Here is a 19,635-nt window from a genome sequence, read left to right as displayed (position 1 = left end):
GGGTTGGCGGGACGCGCGCTCCGTGCCGGCGCCCGGCCTCGAGCCCGCGCCCCCCCCCCGCGTGCCCGCGCCGCTGCGCGATGCAGTGTGGGGAATGGCTGGGGTTGGCTGAAGAGCGCACAGTGGAGTTTTAATGTCCGCCATGTTGGCCATGGCGTATTGAGGAGAGCGAGCGAGAGAGGAGCGGAGCGGTTCGGCCTCCCACCTCCCGGCGGCTCTGAGTGCCCGGACGGCGGGCTCCGCGCTCCGCCCCTCCAGTCCCCGGCAGCGGCGGGCGAGTGGGGACCGATCCCCCGGTTCTCCATGATCCCGCTGGCCGGGGCCGTTTCCCCAGAGCGGAGAGGTATCTGCTGCGCCTGAGATGAGTAAACTGTCGTTTCGGGCGCGGGCGCTAGACGCCTCGAAGCCGCTGCCGGTTTTCCGCTGTGAGGATCTGCCCGACCTGCACGAATACGCCTCGATAAACCGGGCCGTGCCGCAGATGCCCACCGGAATGGAGAAGGAAGAGGAGTCGGTACGTGTTAACTCCCCTGTCAGACCCACCGCCGGGCCCCGCTCCCTCCGCTGCCTGCGGCGGCGGCGGCGGCGGCGGAGCGCAGACCCACACAAAATGGCCGCCATCTTCTCTCCGCCGCCGACTCCCGTCGCCGGCGGGGCCTTTACCTCGCCGCCCCCGGCCTCTCCCCCCGGCCGCGGCGGCCCGGCGGGGCCCCCTGTTGGGCCACCCGCTGACCCCGGCCCCTCGGACCCGGGCCCCGCGGAGTTCAGGCGCCCGCAAGGCACAAAGGGGTCACGTGACGAGGCTGCCGGCAGCCATTTTGTGGTCGGAGCGCTTGGGCTGGGCCTTGTGCATCCGGAGAGGGAGCGAGCGAGCGAGCGGGCGGGCGGCGGGGGGTGCGGCGGCCGGGCCGCGGAGGCCCCGCCTGCAGGCCTCTCCGCGGGCCGCTGGGTGGCGCTCTGGGGCCGGCTCGGCCTTCGCGTTCCGCCGGCTCCGGCAGCGCAGGTTCCGGGCGCCTGGGGGCCGTGCTCTCCCGGCGGCCGGGGAGGCTGGCGGGGCCGGCGCGGCCCACGTGGAGCCGCCAAGGGGCCGGGCGGGGGCGGCGGGAGCCCTGCCGCGGAAGGTCGCGGCTCCGAGCCGCCCGGAGCCGACTTAGGTGCTGCGTCCTCTTTGTGGAACTTGTGCCTCCATCCCTCCCCAGTCCTACCTGGTCGGACTCCTCCTCCTGACTTTTCCTTTGATCCTTGAGAATATGTTGCGGGTTTTGGGGGGGGGGTACTACGTGGCTCTTCTGGAGCCTGTAACGTTATTAGTTGCTTCCCTAATAAAACCTGAGTCCGCCCGATGGCTGGGTTTCTCGAGCTAGGGGAAAAAGGACCCCATGTAAGCAGGTGTTAACAGATCTACCTGTTGGAAGAGGGCTTTCTTACCCGCCACCGAACTCAGGTTAAGTGAACCCCTTCCTAGAAATCTTAACCTGGAGGTGTTTCGGTTGGGTGGGCTTCGGCATGTAAGTGTCGACGGCTCCCGGACGCCGTACCGCAGCGGCAGCTCTCCCTGGCCGTGGAAGTTGGGCTCAGACCCACGGATAATAGGCTCTTCCCCTCGTTCCCCCAGGTCCTTGGCAGGGTCACTTGATGGCTTCTCACCCTAAGGAATTGCATACCTTGGTTTTCAGGTACAGCCACTTAAACAGGGGGCAGTGTGTTGACAGTTCCAGGAAGTCGAGGAGTCGCTGGATTGGTGCTACAGTTTTGTGGTGGAAAATCGTTCTGTCATACCTCTGTTTGGTGCTGTAAGAATTTTCTAAATGCAGAAATCCTGCTCTGTAATGTCGATTTCGAAAAATAAAGCTGTTTAAACTCTTTGGGTTGTTTGACCTTTCAAAGTCAAATAGTGGTGACCGTCGCGTGTTCCTTCCGAGAGTAGCGTCTTAGCGTGTGGAGTAGTTGAGATTGTCCAGCGCGGTCCTGACCTTTAGCACGTTGCCTGTGAGACACTACCTCTCAACGTGTTTTACTTGTATCAGCGGCAGAGTAGAATGGTGCCGCTTGTTTATTTTTAAATAAGTGATTTGTTTTTAAAAATTAAAGTACTTGTGACTGCAGAATCTCGTCTTTTGGTTTTATTTTTGTTTCCAAGTTTTGCAGGTAATACTTTCAAGTGGGGGTGTGTCGTCGTTACCACTGCCCTGGAAATTAATTGGTAGTTCCTGTTTTGCAGCCGAGGAAGGGGAGAGCTTTGATAAGAACAGATAACCCTGCAGTACACTTTGAAATTCAGTGAAGTCTTGCTCCTCGGAGCATATTGGACTGTCCCAAGGGCCCCAACCTGAAATCAGAGCTGAGCTCAACTGAAGTATCAAGGCTTATTAGGTTTTTACGGATCATTTCTGTTCACTGAAATGATTTTGACATTTTGTAGTTAATTGTTTTCTAACATGAGGAGTCCCTATTTTTGAGGGATTGTTTTTTTTTTCCCCCTTCAGACTGACTTTTCCCATCGTCCGTGTAGAATTTGTTTCACTTCACATCCAACCAGAACTATGACCAGTGAAACATAGACTTCAGGAATAGACACTGAACTGAACAGAAGAATGTAAACAGTCCCAGGCAAACAGCTGCTCTCCAGTCCTGGGGCTCATGCTGGCCGGGGGTGGGGGTGGGGGGAGACTCTGTAGATCACAGGATTGAAAGTAGCATGTTAGCGCTGAAATATATTCCAAGCACAATTAAAGGTAATTGAATTCCGGGTTAGCCTGAGGAGAAGAAACTTTTTGATAATTTGCTGAAGAATGATGTGCTTCTTATAAAGGCGAACTCATGCCTCCGATTGACATGTCAGGGTCAGGAGCGATCTAGAACCTGAATTGAGTGTCTAGTTTAGAAAATGTGTAATCCTATGTTGATCATGAAAGATAGGGCAGAATTAGATGAGGACAGTATTGTATATATGTCACCTCACTAAGAAGGCATTTTATGATCAAATATATCTGGAAAATTGTCATGTGAACTGTACCTGCTAACTGTTACCATATTTTGTTTCTGTGGTAAACGTGGCAGAAATGCTAGGTCTAAACACAGGGAAAGTAACACGTATTAAAGTATTCCCATTTAATTTTAATATAAGCTGAACGCACTGCCTTAATTAGGCATGCCTCTTAATTTTTAAGAAACAACTTTATGTAGAAGTCCCCTCCTCCCCTCCAAACATGAATTATACTCAACTTTAGAACTTAGTTGTTAGTCCTTTTTTGGTGAGGATTGAGAAATAACTCCAGATTGTAATAAACTGAAGGACTTGACTGCCACATAGATGTTAGAGATTCAGCGTCTCAATTGGTATAATGTGATACGTTGTAACTTGCTATATCAAAAAGTAACAGTTGATAAAGGCTTTGATTTAATGAATAACAAGTAATTTTCAGATCATGGGAAATCAATAGGCTGTCAGCTCTAAATATGAAATAAGTCCCTTAATTTAAACACATGGGGGTGCAGAGGTTGCACCATTATAATTTTTTAACATTTTAATTTTAAGATTATAATCTTAACTTTAAGGTTAGAAATGTTGAAATACTTCTTAGTGCCATGGCTTCACCTTTAAATGAAAGGGTAGTTTTTCCAAGATATCAGTACAATCGAATGTTTTCGTTACAATTGGAGCTTTACGTTTTCCTTTATGGTTACTTCTCACTTCAGCAAAGACACTCTGAAAAAGTTGGTTTTAAAGTGATACTCAACAAAGTGGAGCTGCTTGGTTCCTCTAGTAGTTTAACTTTTTTCATTGGGATGCCAGAGTGTGTGACTCCATATACTCTAAGGGGTGGGGGCTTAACCTCTTCTCCAGCCAAGGAGAAGAGAAGGAAGTGTGACGGTAATTAAAACGTTAATGATGATACCGCCTTTAATGATGATACCGCCTTGTTACTGCCCTACGCAGCCACCTTTGGGACTGTTGGGTGTAGGGCCCAGCCATCGCAGTCCAGCACCTGGTTTTAATAGGGTTCTAATCAGACGTATAGTCCCATACCCCTGTCTTTCCTCTGTTCAAACTGTATCCTTCATTAGTGGCCAGTACACAACGTTATGAAAACCAAGTTTATAAAGTAGACAGGTAGGTGTTTTTTGTTTTTAATTAGGGGTTAAAGCGGAAATACGTACATATTTCTGTTAAGAGGAAAAGTAGTTAAGTACTACATTTTCAAAACGATAAAAATCTAGTTTGTTTTATAAAAACAAGCTTAAATCACTTTAAGTGATAAGTTTAAAAGTCCGATTTTTCTGACAGAAACTAAGAATCCTTTTTTGCCTTTAAAATTTTGTAAACCAAGATTTCTTAGTCCTTAATCTAGATTCCTCCATTCTGTCCACCACATTGGAAGTGAAAAGAAATATGTGAAGTCGCACCTGTACTAGAAGCAAAGCTTAATTTTTACAGCTAGTTTGAATTAGAAAGGAATTGAGGATATTTGGGGCTTTCCATTAAGTAGCAAATAATTTAAGTCAAAGATAATTGAGAAGCAATAATGAAGTCTAGTTCCAACTTTCTGTCCTGCCCAAGATATTTTTGAGTGTATCAGCTGGGTTCTGAGGGTTATGTGGAAATGATGCTAGAAGTAGTGAATTCCCATGGTACGCATATACAGTTTTGTGACAGTATATTTTTCTCGGGAGAAAATTCATGTTTGTCATGAGTTTCTCAAGGTATTGATAAAGGCAGAAAACCCAAGGTTAAGATTTGCTGTTCTAGAAATTTCAGCAGTCATTTTGGTTTCATCAGTATGGAAGTTATTACATAGACTTAATCAGAGAAGAAAAATTAAAGGCAAAAATTAATCGGCAACTCGGGAAGACTGAGGGCTTTTACCTACAAAAGGAGCCTCTTGAAAACTGTAGGGCCTGGTGCCTAAAGTGTTAATATTAGCTCTTGTTTCGGTGTGCTGTTTGATATTTAAGATTTTGGATTAGTACCATTTGTACTTAGACTTCATTTTCTTATAAAACAATAATTAAAACTAATGGGCTTATGTGTCTAATGGTGTTTTGTGGGTGCTTGTGATCTGTAATGGAATTTATGCAGAACTACCTTTTCTTTCTGTTAATCAACAGGACTTAATTAAAAGTGCCATCTAAATACAGGAGAGCTTAAATCTTGTAAATAAGACTAATAACCTGTGCTTACAGGTTCATGAATTTGTGGATAGGATTAAATATTAAACTAGCCATTCCTAACAGTATCTAAGACTATGTTTGGATAAACTGGAGGTATAGGTTTTAGTTTAGTCTATATATTGCATTCGACCATATTGTGGTCTGTAGTAGTAGTAATGGGAAAGAAACAGATGGAAGATGTATGTGTATCTATGTACATACATAATGGCAAGAGATGAAGGTGTGGATTCTGACTATGTGATTCCATTTTTCTGAAAAGTTAAGGGTAGTTGTTATCAGCAATTGGTTAAAACATAATTTTAAAGTAGAGGGTAGCATTTTATATAATGGAATGATGGTATGGTTTGTGATTCTATTTCTTAGAAGAAGACAACCCACAAGGAAATGAGAATTTTATATTGTAATTTGGGAGTAAAATGATTTCTGAGTCTCCAAGTGCAAAAGTAGTATGAAATAAATACATAGGCAGAACTAGATAGTGTCTTTTACTTTTAAAGTAAACTTTTGAACCCTTGAAGTGTGACTTATATTAATATGTTACAATAACTCCTCTGTAAGAATAAATCAATTTACAGGGAAATCACCGAGAAAAGAAGTGATTCAGATGTTTTAAACAACTTGCTAGAACTACTTTCAGTGAATTACTTGAAGCTTAACTGTTGACTTCTGCCCATTATCTTGGTCAAGTTTACTAAAGCCTCTGATAATAGTTAATGATTTTGAGCAATTTCGGTATTTTAAACAGAGTGGATACTTAACTTTTCACCTTTAAATATATGAATTGGATTTCATCCACCAGCCCCACTGTAGGTAGATGAAAATCAAAAACAAACGTGCTGTTAATAAATCTACTGTGACCCATGATCTGAGTTGTCTCTTTGATGAGTAGGGATATAATCAGTTCTTTAAAAGATAAAGCCCTTCTTCGATTATTTGTTGTCATGGAGGTTATCCTTAAGAAGTTGGTTCAGCTTCAGATACGCCTGGTGACAGTTTGCTGAGTTTTGCAACACATTATTAAAGCAAATCATTTTGGTTGAATTTCCTTCTGTATAGCAAGTGCTGGCTGAAGAAGTATGACGCAGCCTTAGGGTAAATCCAGGGGCAAAGGTAAACTGAGGTTTGAAATATCCTGTGGGTGATTTACTAAAGGTTCAAATCTTCTTTCTATATTGGGATGAATTATTTTGTTTATCTTAGAATCACAAGTACCAGTTGTATATCCTCTGAGAAGAATGTACTTTGGCATTTGTGGCCTTTGACGAGTCAGTTAAGCTTACGGGATGAACTTTAGTTTCTTCATGTGCCAACGCTCTCCTGACCTACCTTATGAGGGAGGTATAGCTCTAGGGAGTGAATCAGACGGTATCCGTGAAAATGCTGTACACATGCATTTCATTATTACCAAATACTAAGTGAATGTTCACGATGGCCTTGCTTTTTGTTGCTGTTCAAAACTCCTTACATTTGTACAATCCCTTGTATTTAGGATTGTCTGGTACAAATAAGTTAGATGTGTTGTGTATCCTCAGAGGATTGTATGATGTAGTTGTGAAAAGTTGTGTCTTTAAATTTAGGTAATTATTAATTGGGAAGAGCATCAAGCTGGGAGTTACTAGACCTGAGACCTCATCCAGCTTCTGACTGTGTGTGCACACGCGTGCTTGCATGCTCTCACACACCCGGATTTTCTTAACTGCAAGATGAAGTAGGGCCGTGATAGTTTCCTGTAGTAGTGAGCGTATTATGTTACCAGTGCATTTAGGTCTGTTAACTTACGTATTTTATGTGTTTTTAGAGTAATCATTACGTCTTTAATTAGTTGATGGCTTCATTTGCACTCTACGTAAACACAGTTTACACAGAGGTAAAGGTAACCTGGGTGCATGGATAATTGGTTCCAGTTTAGTCTAGAAGGCTTGTGTTTTTTAAAACACTTAAAGAATATAAGTCGGCTGCAGTAGTCACAGAATGCTTTTACTGTTATGAGAGTTTGAAATTAGAATCAGGATATTGTATTGAAGGTTGCAAATTTGTGCTTTACCTATAAGATAATAAGAGTCTGAAGGGGAAACAAAATATAAATATGGCTGTTTTGAAGTCTAAAGCAAGAATTTGATCATTGTTCTAATGGCTAAGGGAAGATTTTTGAGATATATTGTACAAAGACTAAGAAAATATAGATAAATCCAATTTCATTAACTTTTGTAGCAAATATTTATTGTGCACTTACAGTGAACTAAGGACTGCTGTGGGCTCTGTGGATCCGACAGTCAGCAAACAGCTCCCTTTTTCATGGAGCTCACATTCTAGCACCTAGGCTCTATGAGGGCAGGACTTTTTGTTTGCTTTGTTCACTGGTGTTTTTTCAGCACCTGAAATAGTGCCTGGCACATAGTAAGTGTTCAGTATTTGTTTAGTTGAATGACTGAATTCTAATGGGAAAACAGAGACAAAAAGCGAATGAATGAAAGTGGCGGTGGATCAAGACAGTATAGAATATCAGGTGGCAGGAGGAGGATAGAGATTTCTTTGTGCAGAGGGTCAAGGAACGCTGGCTCTGAAACTTGAAGTGGGAGGAGCCAGCCCTGCGAAGGCCTGCATGGAGAACGTGCCAGGCAGAGAGACTGCAGATGCAGGGAGCCCAGGTGAGGGACAGAGGCCAGTGTGGCCAGAGGGCAGCGAAGAGGGTTGAGCAGTACGAGGACCCAGAGGACCCAGTCGGGGGCCTGTATCTGGTGAGGTATTGCAGGCTACTGCACGGAGCTGGGGTAGTTTTGAGGTGAAGTAACAAGCCTTTAGAGAGTTTCAGGCAAGGCAGTGACATGATCCGATTTATGTCTTTTCAAGGTTATTCTCACTACCATGTGCAGAATGAGTCGTACCGGGCAAGAGTGGCTGTAACTATAGGGTGGTGGTAGGGAAGAAGAGAAATGGATAAACTGGAGGTATAGTTTGAGGGTAGGACCAACAGAACTTGGCTGACAGATTAGAATGTACTAGACGGAGAGAAAGAATCAAGGATTAATCCCTGAACTTTACCTTGAGCAGCTGGGTGGATGGGTGATTAGGCCCCTGCTTCCTGATGTAGGGAAATTTGGAGGAGGGAGGGTTTATAAAGGATGGATTTATTACTCAGTTTGAAGTGCCTCTTACTCATTTGTGTTTAGCTGGGTACGCAAGAATGTGAGCATTAGAGCAATCTGCACTAGAGGTGCACAATTCAGAAGTCATGGGCTCTACGATAAATTTGAAGGTCTTTGGGTTACAGGTGTTTCTAAAGCTGTGCATTGAGGCTCAAGAAGAGGAGGAGCTGTTAGAGAATTAGGAAGAAAGTGAGGGTAAAGGTGTCTCAAGAAGGAAGGACATTGGTTAAGTCCGTCCACGGAGAAGATGAGTGAGGGGAAAGGGACCGTTTGATTTTATTAGATATGTGCCATTGGCCTATTTTGACAGCATGGTGGGAAGGAAAGCCTGAGTGGAATAGAAGAAATACTGAAAGATAAATAAAAGGGTCAGAGCAAGTATAGACGACTCCTTGGAATAGTTGTGCTGGGAAGAGGCACTGAAAAAATAGCTGGGGGGGATTGGGGGCATCAACAAATCATTTCTTTTAAAAATTAGTTACAAAGTTTAGGCAGACGCAAAGTAGGGAAGCAAAGCTGAGTCCTCCATTGCCCAGGCCACTACCTAGAGAGTTTCCAGGCTACAGGCACAGGTAGGGGAGGCCCCAGATAGAGCCTGCCAGCCTCCTGGAGTTGAAGAGGCAGAGAATTCAGTTTGGGGAGGCTACAGTGGCTTCAGGGCTAGGTACCAGAGATGCACCGAGGTCTGCAGAGAGGTCCCCTGGAGTCTCTGGCCGAAAACTGGTCTGAGCCTGTCTGGGGGGGGAAAGCACCTGGAAAGAAGTAGGAGGGACATTTCTGGGAGCTCACACAGGGCTGGGAATATGTTATGTCCTCAGTGACCAGAGTGGAAAGACCTCCTAATGCAGAGGGCATCAGATAAGAGTTCTCAGAGGGTCATTTCCTTAGTGGTAGGGCCAAATTAGCTCTAGACTAAACTGTTCTGGACTTAGCCTAATAAAGACTAAACACTAGCCTCAAAAGGAGCAAACTAATTTCGGATAACTGTGTCCCAGAGTAAAGCCCCACAATGTTTAGAGGAATATTAAAAGATCCTACAATATAAAACTTAGTGTTTGGCATCCAGTTAAAAAAAAATCACCAGGTATGCAAAGATGCTGGAAAATCTAACCAATAACTAAGGGAAAAGTTAATCAACAGAAAGAGATGTAGAAATAACCCAGGTAATAGAGTTAGTAGACAAAAATGTTAAAATGGCTATTATAAATAAATAAGTTACTAGAACTAGTGTAACCGTTGGAATGATGTCATTAAAAAGGATGAAATAATCCTATTTCCTCTCCTACTCGAGGACTTTGTTCCTAAAAACTGTTTCCTACCTTTTCCTGGATTGCTTTCATGGAGGGCTTGGTCACTGATTTAAGCAGAAGTACTTTTTCCTTTTTAGAAGTAAGGAAGGATATGATATGACCAGTGGTAGAGTTGGCAATGGGAAGGTGGGGTATTTATTCTATGATTCTATTGCCTCTATGCAGTATGAGGTGACGTCATCACCTGAGAGCAAGGGGGGGCCTTGAGACGAAGGTATGTATGGGAAGCTCACCTACTAGAGAAGTGTAACAGGACTGATGGGCTAGCTGGGGGCTCAGGGTTTGTGATCATTTTAAGTGAGACCAGTCTGCTCACTTGGGCGGTTGAATGCAAGCATTCAACTTGAGTTCAAGAATAAAGCAGGTATATGATAAGGTCTTTCTAGGGTTGAGGTTTGCCCAGCAAGTACAAAGGGGGGAAAGAGGGATGAGGGCATTAAAAGTATGTGTGAGGTAGATGATCATGATAGACCTGGATCCAAACTGGTTAAGCAGGGAAAGGAAGGCCTCAGGGAGCTGGTGTGGACCGGGGAAGTGGTCGGACACACCGGGATGGCTCTGCGGGGGAGGGGTGCCGTGCTGGAACAGGGGAGCCTGAGCCAGGAGGGTGCCAGTTAAAGAGTGAGATGCTTGGGTTTAGATTTCAGCAGTGTATTGTCCACGTAGACGTCGTTACTCAGGGTGATGCCGAAGGTGTGGGAATAGTTGAGAAGACGACCGTGAACTCTGCCTGAGCAACAGAGTGGATACGGCAGCTCCGGGGAGAGGGAGCAAGGGTGTGAACAGCTGAGGGGTTAGGGTTTCTGAAAGGACAGTGGAGAGGAATGGTGTGGCCTGGCAGTGGCGGGCAAGGAGGACACTTAGCCCGTCTGTAAGTGTGTGGGACGTGGGAAGATAAACAGCTTCTCCTTGGAAGGGCTCCGGGAGTGCTGCTTCTGGAAGACACTGCCAGGCTTAAAATAGAGCAAGGGGATGAGGGAACGTTGAAAGAGGCTGAGACTGTGGAGAGTTGTTTACTGATACGTCTTATTCTAGAGAACAGAGTGGAAGTGTGGGGGAGGGGGGGAAGACCAGAAGATTGGGTCAGATTAGGGGACGTTGGGTCAGAGTGGTAGTAAGAGCTAGAGTGATGCTGTCAAGTCGTGAACTCCGGTAATGGGTGTGAAGAACGATGGGATTTATCCGGCCAACCTCAGATGCACAGATGGTTCAGAATCCCCTTCTGCCGCTGGGGACGGGGAGGGGGGAGCCCAAAGGAGGGGCGGCCCCACCAGACAGACACTGGCCCGATGAATTCCGAGGCCTGTCACTCCTGCCGCTCAGGTGTGTAATAATCTGTACAGAGAAGAGCTTTTGTACAGCGTGCCTGTTTCAGGACCCAGGAAATGGGCCTTTACGGTTGTTACTGAGCGCCTGAGAACTCTCCCTCCTCTGCAGTGCTTCTCAACACTGCACCAGTCGCTCACCCTCAGAACATTCCAGAAAATGGGGGGGGTTTGATTGTCACAGGTTTGGGGGAGGTGCTTTGGGGGACAGAAACAATGCAAGTGCCACCACGCAGAGGACAGCCCGGCAAAACAAAGAATTGCCTGTTTGACTTTTTGACTGTCCCGCAGAACATCGCAGTTGGTGAGATTTCCATTTACAGATTATCTGAGTCAAGAACCTAATTCCATTTTACTTGTAAAGTGTTTTTTGTGTAGTTTTGGTATACGCTAAAATTTCCAGGGCTGCAACTGTATATAAAGTAAGGGAATGTTGTACTTTATGTTGTTGAGAACTTTTGCAGTCACTGTTACCGTTTTGGAAATAGTAATAACTTTATCAACATTGTTAGTGGTATTTGAGTCAACAGTAGTACAGGCCTGCAAAAAGTCTGGTTTTTTAGCTCTCTGTAGACATCTAAGCTTCTGTAGTTACTTCGTTTTGCCTTCCTGGGTACATATCCCAATTATTTACATGTGAAACACATAGTATTTTATTATAACTTACTTTCCTTTAATTTCCACTTGGTTTTGCAGTTAGATCCTTGGATTGATTATATTAAAACGTGCATAAGTAGAAGAGTGGAGTAATTTGAAAAAAGGGAGCATTGGGTCTGACAGGGTTGAAAACAGCTGTTCTGATGGGTTCAAAACACGAGCTAAGTTGTGGTCTGTGTTACTTACATTTACCCCAGGTCTCTCTAAGTGTGGTATGAGAATGAAATGAGCCTGTGTAAAGTGTATAGCATGGTGCTTTACTTATAGTAAGTGCTTGGATCTTTTTTACTTATTATTTTAGTTTAATTTTTGTCCTTGAAGGATGGAAATGTGTTTTTTAGGTAGGATTTTAAAATTTCAACAGATTTCCATCATAGCAAATGATTTTTGATATGGAGTGTTTTGATAGTGAGTGGGTATGGTTTTTATACGTATCTAGTTGTGTTTATGACAGAATGTGAGATAATAAGCAAGGTATCAAAAAACAAGGTCTTAAGTCGTGTCAAGGAAGTCAACTCAAATGGATTATTTTCTCAACTTAAATACATGCTTGGTTTCCCAGCCTCAAATGTATGAAATGTGTTTCAAAGAATTTGCTGGAAAAAAACGTTTTCTGTACTTTTTAACAGGTTCTGTACATTTTAGTGATTTTTGGTTCTGTTTTTAAAAAATGTTTAAACGTTTTTAATCAATTTTTTTTATTGAAGTATAGTCGATTTACAACGTTGTGTTAATTTCTGCTGTACAACAAAGCAATTCAGTTATATATATGTGTGTGTGCCTATGTGTATATACATAAATATATATATACACACACGTACACACACGTACACACACACATTATTTTTTAAAATATATTCTTTCCCATTATGGTTTATCATAGGATATTGCATATAGTTCTCTGTGCTGTACAGATTTTTAGTTCTGGAGGCTGCTCTTTCATGTACATCCGTGCGTTTGGGTCTAAGAATTTGTTAAAAGATTAGGATGTGCTCTAATTCTGAAAGGTTTATAATTGCTTTTTAACCGGTCTCTGTACTCCAGTTTTCAATTTTACACCCCCCTCAAAGTTGTCAGGATGATATTTTTTAGTCTGGTTGTTATTTTGCTACCTAAATTCTTAAATTGCTCCTTTTTCTGATAGAGTAAAATGCAAAAACCTTTCAGTGGGGTTCCCTGGGCCCAGCAGGGTCTGACCGCTGCCTCCATCCCCAGTCTTCCCCTTCCCCCTCCCTCAGCCCTGTATTCGTTGTTTGTTGCTGCATAACAGATTACTCCCAAACTTAGTAGCTTGAAACAACGAACACTTAACTTTCTCACACGGTTTCTGAGGGCTAGGAACCTTAGGAGCAGCTTATGTGGGTGATACTGGCCCCGGATCTTTCACAGAGTCCCCGTAAAGCTGTTGGGACAGCAGCCCAGTAGGGCTGCAGCAGGCTTCCCCCAGAGGAATGGGTCCAAAAGAGAGAGAGAACACACAGTCTTCTGTGACCTAGTTTTGGAAGTTACATGTCGTCACTTTTATCTCTTGCTGTTGGTCACACAAACCAACCCTGGTAAGTGTAGGGGGCGCCTCACACGGCTGTACATGCCAGGAGACAGGGATCATTGGAGGCTGGCTACCACAGTTGACCACATGCAGAATACTCTCCCTCCCTCCCAAAGCCCCCAAAAGTCTCGTCCCGTTACAGCGTAAGGATCTCATCCAGATTGGTTTCAGGTACAGCTGAGGCGTCTCAAATTTAGTTCATTACGTATAGCTTCTCAGGTACAAATTCCTCTCAACCTGTGAAGCTAAAGAGACATCTGCTCCCACACTCTGCCCCCACCAGTATACAGTATTGGGTCAGGCTTGGGATAACTGCTATAAAACGTTCCTATTCAAGGGGAGTTCTTGGTCCATAGCATTTCTGAAATCCAGCCAGGCAAATGATGGTAATTCCTTGGTTGAGTGTCAACTCCTGGGTATAATTCACGCAAGCTGTCAGTTTTGCCCTTTGGGCATTTGGTTCACCCTTCCTTTTTCACGAAGGTAGAACCTAACCTGTTTGCTACTGGGTTTTCTTAACTTGCTTCCTGCCAGCAAAGCCCTTAACTTGTAGGACTTTGAAGGCCTCTTCTCATTTTGTATTGTCTCTTATCTCCATTAGTTCAAGCTGGTAATGTTTCTGTCTATATAATCCTTTTAAAAACTTTGTGGGTCTTCCATGCGTTGTATTGGTCTTCTATTTAATTTTATTCCATTAGCCAAAAGCCACGCCCATGAACCTCTGAGGTAAGCCTTTTACTACCTCGAGCTCCTGCTGAGACAACGCCCTTAAGCTTCCTCACAGCCTTATTGTTTGATTGAGAGAATCTTTGAAGCACATAGTTCTGTGTAGCAGCCTTTGGTCTGACGGAAGAGTACTCTGAGACACCATCTTGGATCTTTCTGAGGTCTTACAGAGGACTTCCTAGTCACTCCCTCAGCGTAGTTTTTAGACCGTGTTTGTCTGTCAGAGCCCTGGATTTGATCTTGGGTCAGAATCCATTCCTGAATTTGAGCACCGTCTTCAGTCTGGTGAGACTGCAAATCGTCCAAACCTTCGCGTCCTGGCTCCTCTATAACGGTTCTCCATTTCATCTTCTCATTTTTTACCATATATGGCAGAAGAACAGGGCGGCACTTGCAGCTCTCTGGTGGAAAGCCTCCTTAGCTAAGTCACCCAGTTCATTAGGCAGATTGCCCACTTTTCACACACCTGACGGGGTCGGTGTCAGTAAACCTTCTGCTCCCTCCTGACGGGGATATCCCTTCCTCTGGTTTCCAGTAACGTTCGCCTCACCTTGTGAAACACCACAGGGCTTTTACTAACAGCTTCTTCGCTGACACTGTCCTCAGAGACCGGGGCCCAGTGCCAGACCATTCCAACAGCTTAGGGTTGTGTTATTCAGTGAGGACTCTCCGTACTCACGTATGTGCGCGTTGTCCGTTGCTGCGTGACAGCTTATCCAGAGTTGCGCCGCTCACGACAGCAAACACTGATCCCGGCTTCTGAGGATCCGGAATCTGGGAGCGACTTTACCGGGTGGCTCTTGTCGGCAGAAGCTGTTGGCGTTGCAGCCATCACCGGGCCTCTCTGTGACTCCCTCCCGTGTGTCCACACAGCCTGACACCTGCACCCCGCCCCCCCCCAGCAGGCCAGCCAGGAGCAGGTGCGCGCCCGCCCAGCCCGCCCGACACGGGAGTGCCCTGGGCGTGGCCGCCATCACCTGTGCCACAGCCCTGGGTCACACAGGCCAGCCCTGGTACGTGCGGGAGGGCCGCCCCAGGCTGTGAGCACCAGGGGAAGGTGCCTGTGTCGCTTGGAGCCCGGCCGCCCGCCGCGAGCCCGCTGCTCGGTAAGGCGGGCTCCACGCCCTCTCAGCCCTCGTAGCTCCCCTGTCCGCGCGTGCTCGCTCCACCCCCCTGTCCGCGCGTGCCTTTCCGGACCCCATGTTTAGTCAGCTTTTCTGAAGCCCTTCTTGACTTAGCCTCCCCGAGTGACATCACCAGGAGTTTTAGAGAACAAATTCAGTTATATGATTGTTGCTTTCACTGCGCTTGAAGCCCTCTGAAAGCAGAAGCAGTGTTGTATCTCAGAAACTTAACACTGTTCTGGCACAGATGTTTCTTTAATCAGTGTTTATATAGTTCTGGAAAAATCTAGGTACTTTATGATTATCTGCACTCTAAAATGGTGGTCAGTTACCTGCTTTACCTGCCTTTGAGCTTTTGGAGCAGGCTAGTAAAAGTAGGATTTAAGCTATGGCTTTGCATGTTTTTCTCTGTGATCGCGAGGGACATGAGACATTCTAATAATCCAAAATTTTAAGCCAGAGAAAATGTCTTGGCCTTTCTAGTGGTAAGTTTTGTGAAATGCTCTGCTAAAAGCACTTATTTTGTATGGTGTTGATGTATCAAATATTTGTAAACTTACACTTACAAAGTATAATGCTAAGTATTATAGGGTCCACAGACATGTCTTTTCCTTTAAGGAGCTTAGACTTCATATGGTAAACAAACCATAATCTGAGGCAGTCGTTTTAAGTCCTGGTTGTAAAGATCAGAAATCTCTATTTTTACTTTGGGTAAATTTGTACGTTATCACTCAGAGTCTAACAAAACTGTGTAAGCCAACTTCTAACGTTGAGTTCCTGAAAAGTCATCTCTTTTTTTCGCCCCCCCATTTGAAGTAAATATAGGTAGAATCATGCAAAAATCAAAATCAATTATTTTACTGAAAGTTTTTACATTAACATTTTTACATTAAAGATTTTTACATTAAAAGTAAGTTTTTACATTAAAATTCTTTCTCTCTGATCTGAAAGTGGCTTGAAAACCAAAATTTTGGTTGCAGTTATGTTCTTATCACTGTCTTTGAATTTTCCTTTTCATCTATCATAGTGGTATCTTGACACTATTTGTGAAAATTCTGTATGAACGTTTTTTGCCTTAGTGAATTTTTCCTTTGTAATACAATTCCAATGAAATAAGAGTCATCTTTTTTTTTTCTGTCTACCAGGAAATATCATAGAATCAATTCCATAAAAATATGTTCCTTGATTCCTTTGTCTTGAGTTTTCTATGCACCACTTTAAAACATCTGTTGAGTTCTACTTTATGTATTGTCTGAACTTTTATGCTGTGATTTTGTGGAATATACCTCAGAAATTCTTCCTATCTTTTTGTAGTGATGAAACATTTTTGTTCTGTTTTTTTGAAGATGGACAGAAGAAAGAAATGCTTGTGGCAGGATTAACTTTTTTTTTTTTCCTCATCTTTCTATTTTTAGGGCTGGTTTTTTTCCGTATAAAATTTCTCAGTTGAACCTTAACTCTCATTCATATCTAAAACTGTTTCTCAGGGGTGCCTTATACATTGTATCACTAGCCAGAGGCCAATTTTAAAACTATAATGTCCCTTAATTTCTGGGCCCAGCCCTTTTAAGCCCTTCCTGGAATAAATCTTACATTTGAACTTTAAAAATCTGTGATTTCTAAGATCCTGGTCTAGAAAGTTTTCAGTAAGTAGCCTGCCTTACCATGTGGGAAGCAATGGAATATACTATGTGTATCTTTTTAAAGTGTTTCTGGGGTCTGTTGGAGAGGTATCTTGTGATATAAATGGGTTATGCCAGCCATATCATGTTGGTGTCATGCTGTCCTTTCACTCAGTTTAATGTATTTGGGTTTACTGTGAATCAGAGTGGAGAAATTAGAGAACTACGATAAAAGTTCAGAGAGGCTAGCAAGAGTTTAAAATATCTTGAATAAAAATTCCAGTGTAGTGGTATTTAATTTCCTAAATAGTTCACATGTTATCATCTTCAGTGGCGCTTCCCTAATTCAGGGTACTAACATCTCTTGCCAAGATTTCCGTACCTTCCTAACAGGTCTTCTTCCCAAGAGTACAGTTGCTGCTTCCCTGATATTCTTAGCACAACCAGGGGTCCTTTGAAAACTGAAATCTCATTGTGTCACTTCCTGCGAAAGACCTGTAAAGTGTTTCCACTGCTCTTCAAGTGGCTTATCTGTGAGGCCTTACGTAATCTGGCCCCTGCCTCCGTTTTGTTCCTCCAACGCCTTCAGGTTCCCTCCAGCAACAGGGTCATTCCTCATTTATCCCATGTACCAAAACGTTACTCCCCTGCGGGTTGGCTTAGTGCTCTCCCGGTGATCCCTCACATCTCCTCTCAGGGTCACTTGCTGAGATATCTACCCATTAAGATAGGTCGGTTACATGCTCCCATAGTATCATTCTTAGCAATTTACTTTTGTGAGCTTCCGGTCCATTTATGGAGATGTTTGATTAGTCTTTACCGCATGACTCGGAGCTCCCAGTACCTTTCAGCATTGGAGCTTAATGCCACCATTACTTGTTGAGTGAATGACTGGATTGGCCTATTGCTAATTTATTCATATGTTTCTAGTTCAGTCTATCCCAGAACTGTGTTTAGAGATTAGAACATAACTCACTCTGTAATTTAGAATTCCGTGAGGATAATGATGGTTCCATCAAATTCTTGTACCATGTGATCTCTCTGTGATCAGACAAGTCACTTAACGGTAGACCTCATGTTTATCAGTTGTAGAAGGAACCTGACATAGTTGATCTGTAAGTTTGCCTCTGACTCACGTGTTCAGTGGCGTTAAGGGTTTCCCTCCATTTATCAGACAGGGTAGGCAGGGTTGTACTGTGAACACACAGCCGTGAAACCTTAGTGGCATTATAACAAAGATTGGCTTCTAACTGCACTGTCGCCTGGGTTGATTTGGGGGTTCTGTTTTATGTGCCCCCATTCCAGGACCCAGCTGACAGGATAGCCTCCATTCTGAACCTTGCTGGGCACTATGCTAGAGGGAAGAGCTCCGGGAGGTCTCCTGTCTTGTATCAGTTACTCACATGCTCTGGCCAGAAGCCAGACACGAGGGTTTCATCACCTCAGCTCACAACTCATTGGCCAGAGCAAGTTGCATGGCTCCACCTAACCGTATCTTTGACCAGGAGATACAATTCTGCCATAATGACCAGATGGCAAAGAACAAAAACATTTGGCAAACAGCAGTTAATGACAGACCTGCCCTTCTGGTCAACCAGAGATTTGCATCACTGTCGTTCCCACAGACGAAGTGTACCCATCTCCCCCGCAGTGAACCCAGCCTGAGAGAGGCCAGCTAGACAGCCTCAAGCTTGGAATATTAGGATTCCCAGGTGACACACATATTTCCCTAGATCAGGTTTGGATGTGCTTCCCCTTGACCTGGAGATCTGTGAGTGAAAATATTATCTGCTCCCCGCCCCCCATCCAGTTTACTTTGGAAAAACAGAGGCCTGATCAACGCAGTAATGCTCCCCTTTGGACAATGGAAACAGCAGTTCCTGATGCATAGCAACTCAAGACTCCCACCAGGCTGGCTTTATAAGGGTCTCCTTTCCCTGGATGTGAGGAATATTCTTACGTAGGTACCAAGTGCAGGCTCCTGGAGGGGCTCCCAGTCCACTGGTTTGTGTGGCTCTTGGCATTGATACCCAGGAGATGCTTCCTTTCTTTCCATCATCTTCTTAGCCTCATCTGAAGTAGGTATTGGGGTCCAGAGCCCTTCACAGCCTGCTCCCTTCCTGTAGAAGCTAGGAGACCTGAGGGTACTTTTAAATCAATCTGGGCTGTTGATTTTCGCTTGTTTGTTGGCAGCACAACATTGTAGGCTTGTAACGTGGTTCCGTTTAGCTCAGTGTGCAAGATGGCCTGTCCTCTCAGTTCTTCACAGCTGGCTGTCTGTCTCCTAAATGCTAATCCCAGAAGCCTGTTAGCTTTTGCTGGAAGAGCTGCATCCTTAGTGTCTGTCTCTGTCTCTCTTTTTTCTCTGAGCATTTTGTTCAACTGAAAGCACTTAACTGTGTGTCCAGTTTTATCTGGGTCTCTGCTCTGAGACTCTAATCCATTCGTGTGTTTTAACCGTGGGTATCCGGGCCATACCTTGGTTTGAACCTTACCGTCTTTGTTAGTCAAAGGCCTTCTTGATTTGTTAATTTACGGGTTGAGTTGAGAAGCACTCTTCAAGCACTGCAAATCCTCAAATATTTGGCCTCTTCTCTTTTATTCCTGCTTACAAACTAGTCAGTTTTTAAAATTTGTTTCTTTCTTGTAATATCAAACAAAGCAACCAACACACCATTTTAATGCCCAGGTTTTTTAACCTCTTCTAGAGCTACAAGTTTATTAATTACATGATCTTTCCAAGATCATGGTAACTGACTTTTACCAAATATTTTGTACTACCTACAATGGAATGCCACCCTTTCAGCCTCTTGAGAAGTTTCCTTGCCGCCTGACCCCCAAGCTAATGGCATGTATTTTAGTCTTTGTGTTATAATAGTACCCCACTTCTGGGACCAGTTTATGTCAGTCAGGATAGCCAGGTTATGATGAGTGATTACAGACAGTCTCAAAAGTTTAGTTCTTGTTTGTGTCCCATTTTATCATGGATCAGCTGGGCAACCAA

The 19,635-nt window shown here is 44.3% G+C and overlaps 1 protein-coding gene across 4 annotated transcripts in view; it reads left to right on the top strand.

Moving 5' to 3' along the window:
• EPC1 (enhancer of polycomb homolog 1) overlaps positions 1–19,635 on the top strand; it is a 94,888-nt gene that overhangs the window by 27,115 nt on the left and 48,138 nt on the right. The window contains exon 1 of one of the 4 annotated variants that reach the window (XM_029236608.1): positions 60–514. The exons of 2 other annotated variants lie outside the window; for them this stretch is intronic. In XM_029236608.1, coding sequence (XP_029092441.1) covers positions 362–514 — 153 coding nt within the window. In that variant the 5' untranslated portion in view covers positions 60–361. Of the gene's footprint in view, positions 1–59; positions 515–19,635 lie in introns of those variants that run through there. One more of the 4 variants, XM_029236607.1, reaches the window with a different exon arrangement.

The sequence above is a fragment of the Monodon monoceros genome, unplaced genomic scaffold (assembly GCF_005190385.1).
Source record: "Monodon monoceros isolate NGI ecotype Baffin Bay Population unplaced genomic scaffold, NGI_Narwhal_1 Super_Scaffold_21, whole genome shotgun sequence".
Taxonomy (NCBI): Eukaryota; Metazoa; Chordata; class Mammalia; order Artiodactyla; family Monodontidae; genus Monodon; species Monodon monoceros.
The sequence above is the reverse complement of the archived record's forward strand: the minus strand, read 5'-3'. Positions and strand labels throughout refer to the sequence as shown.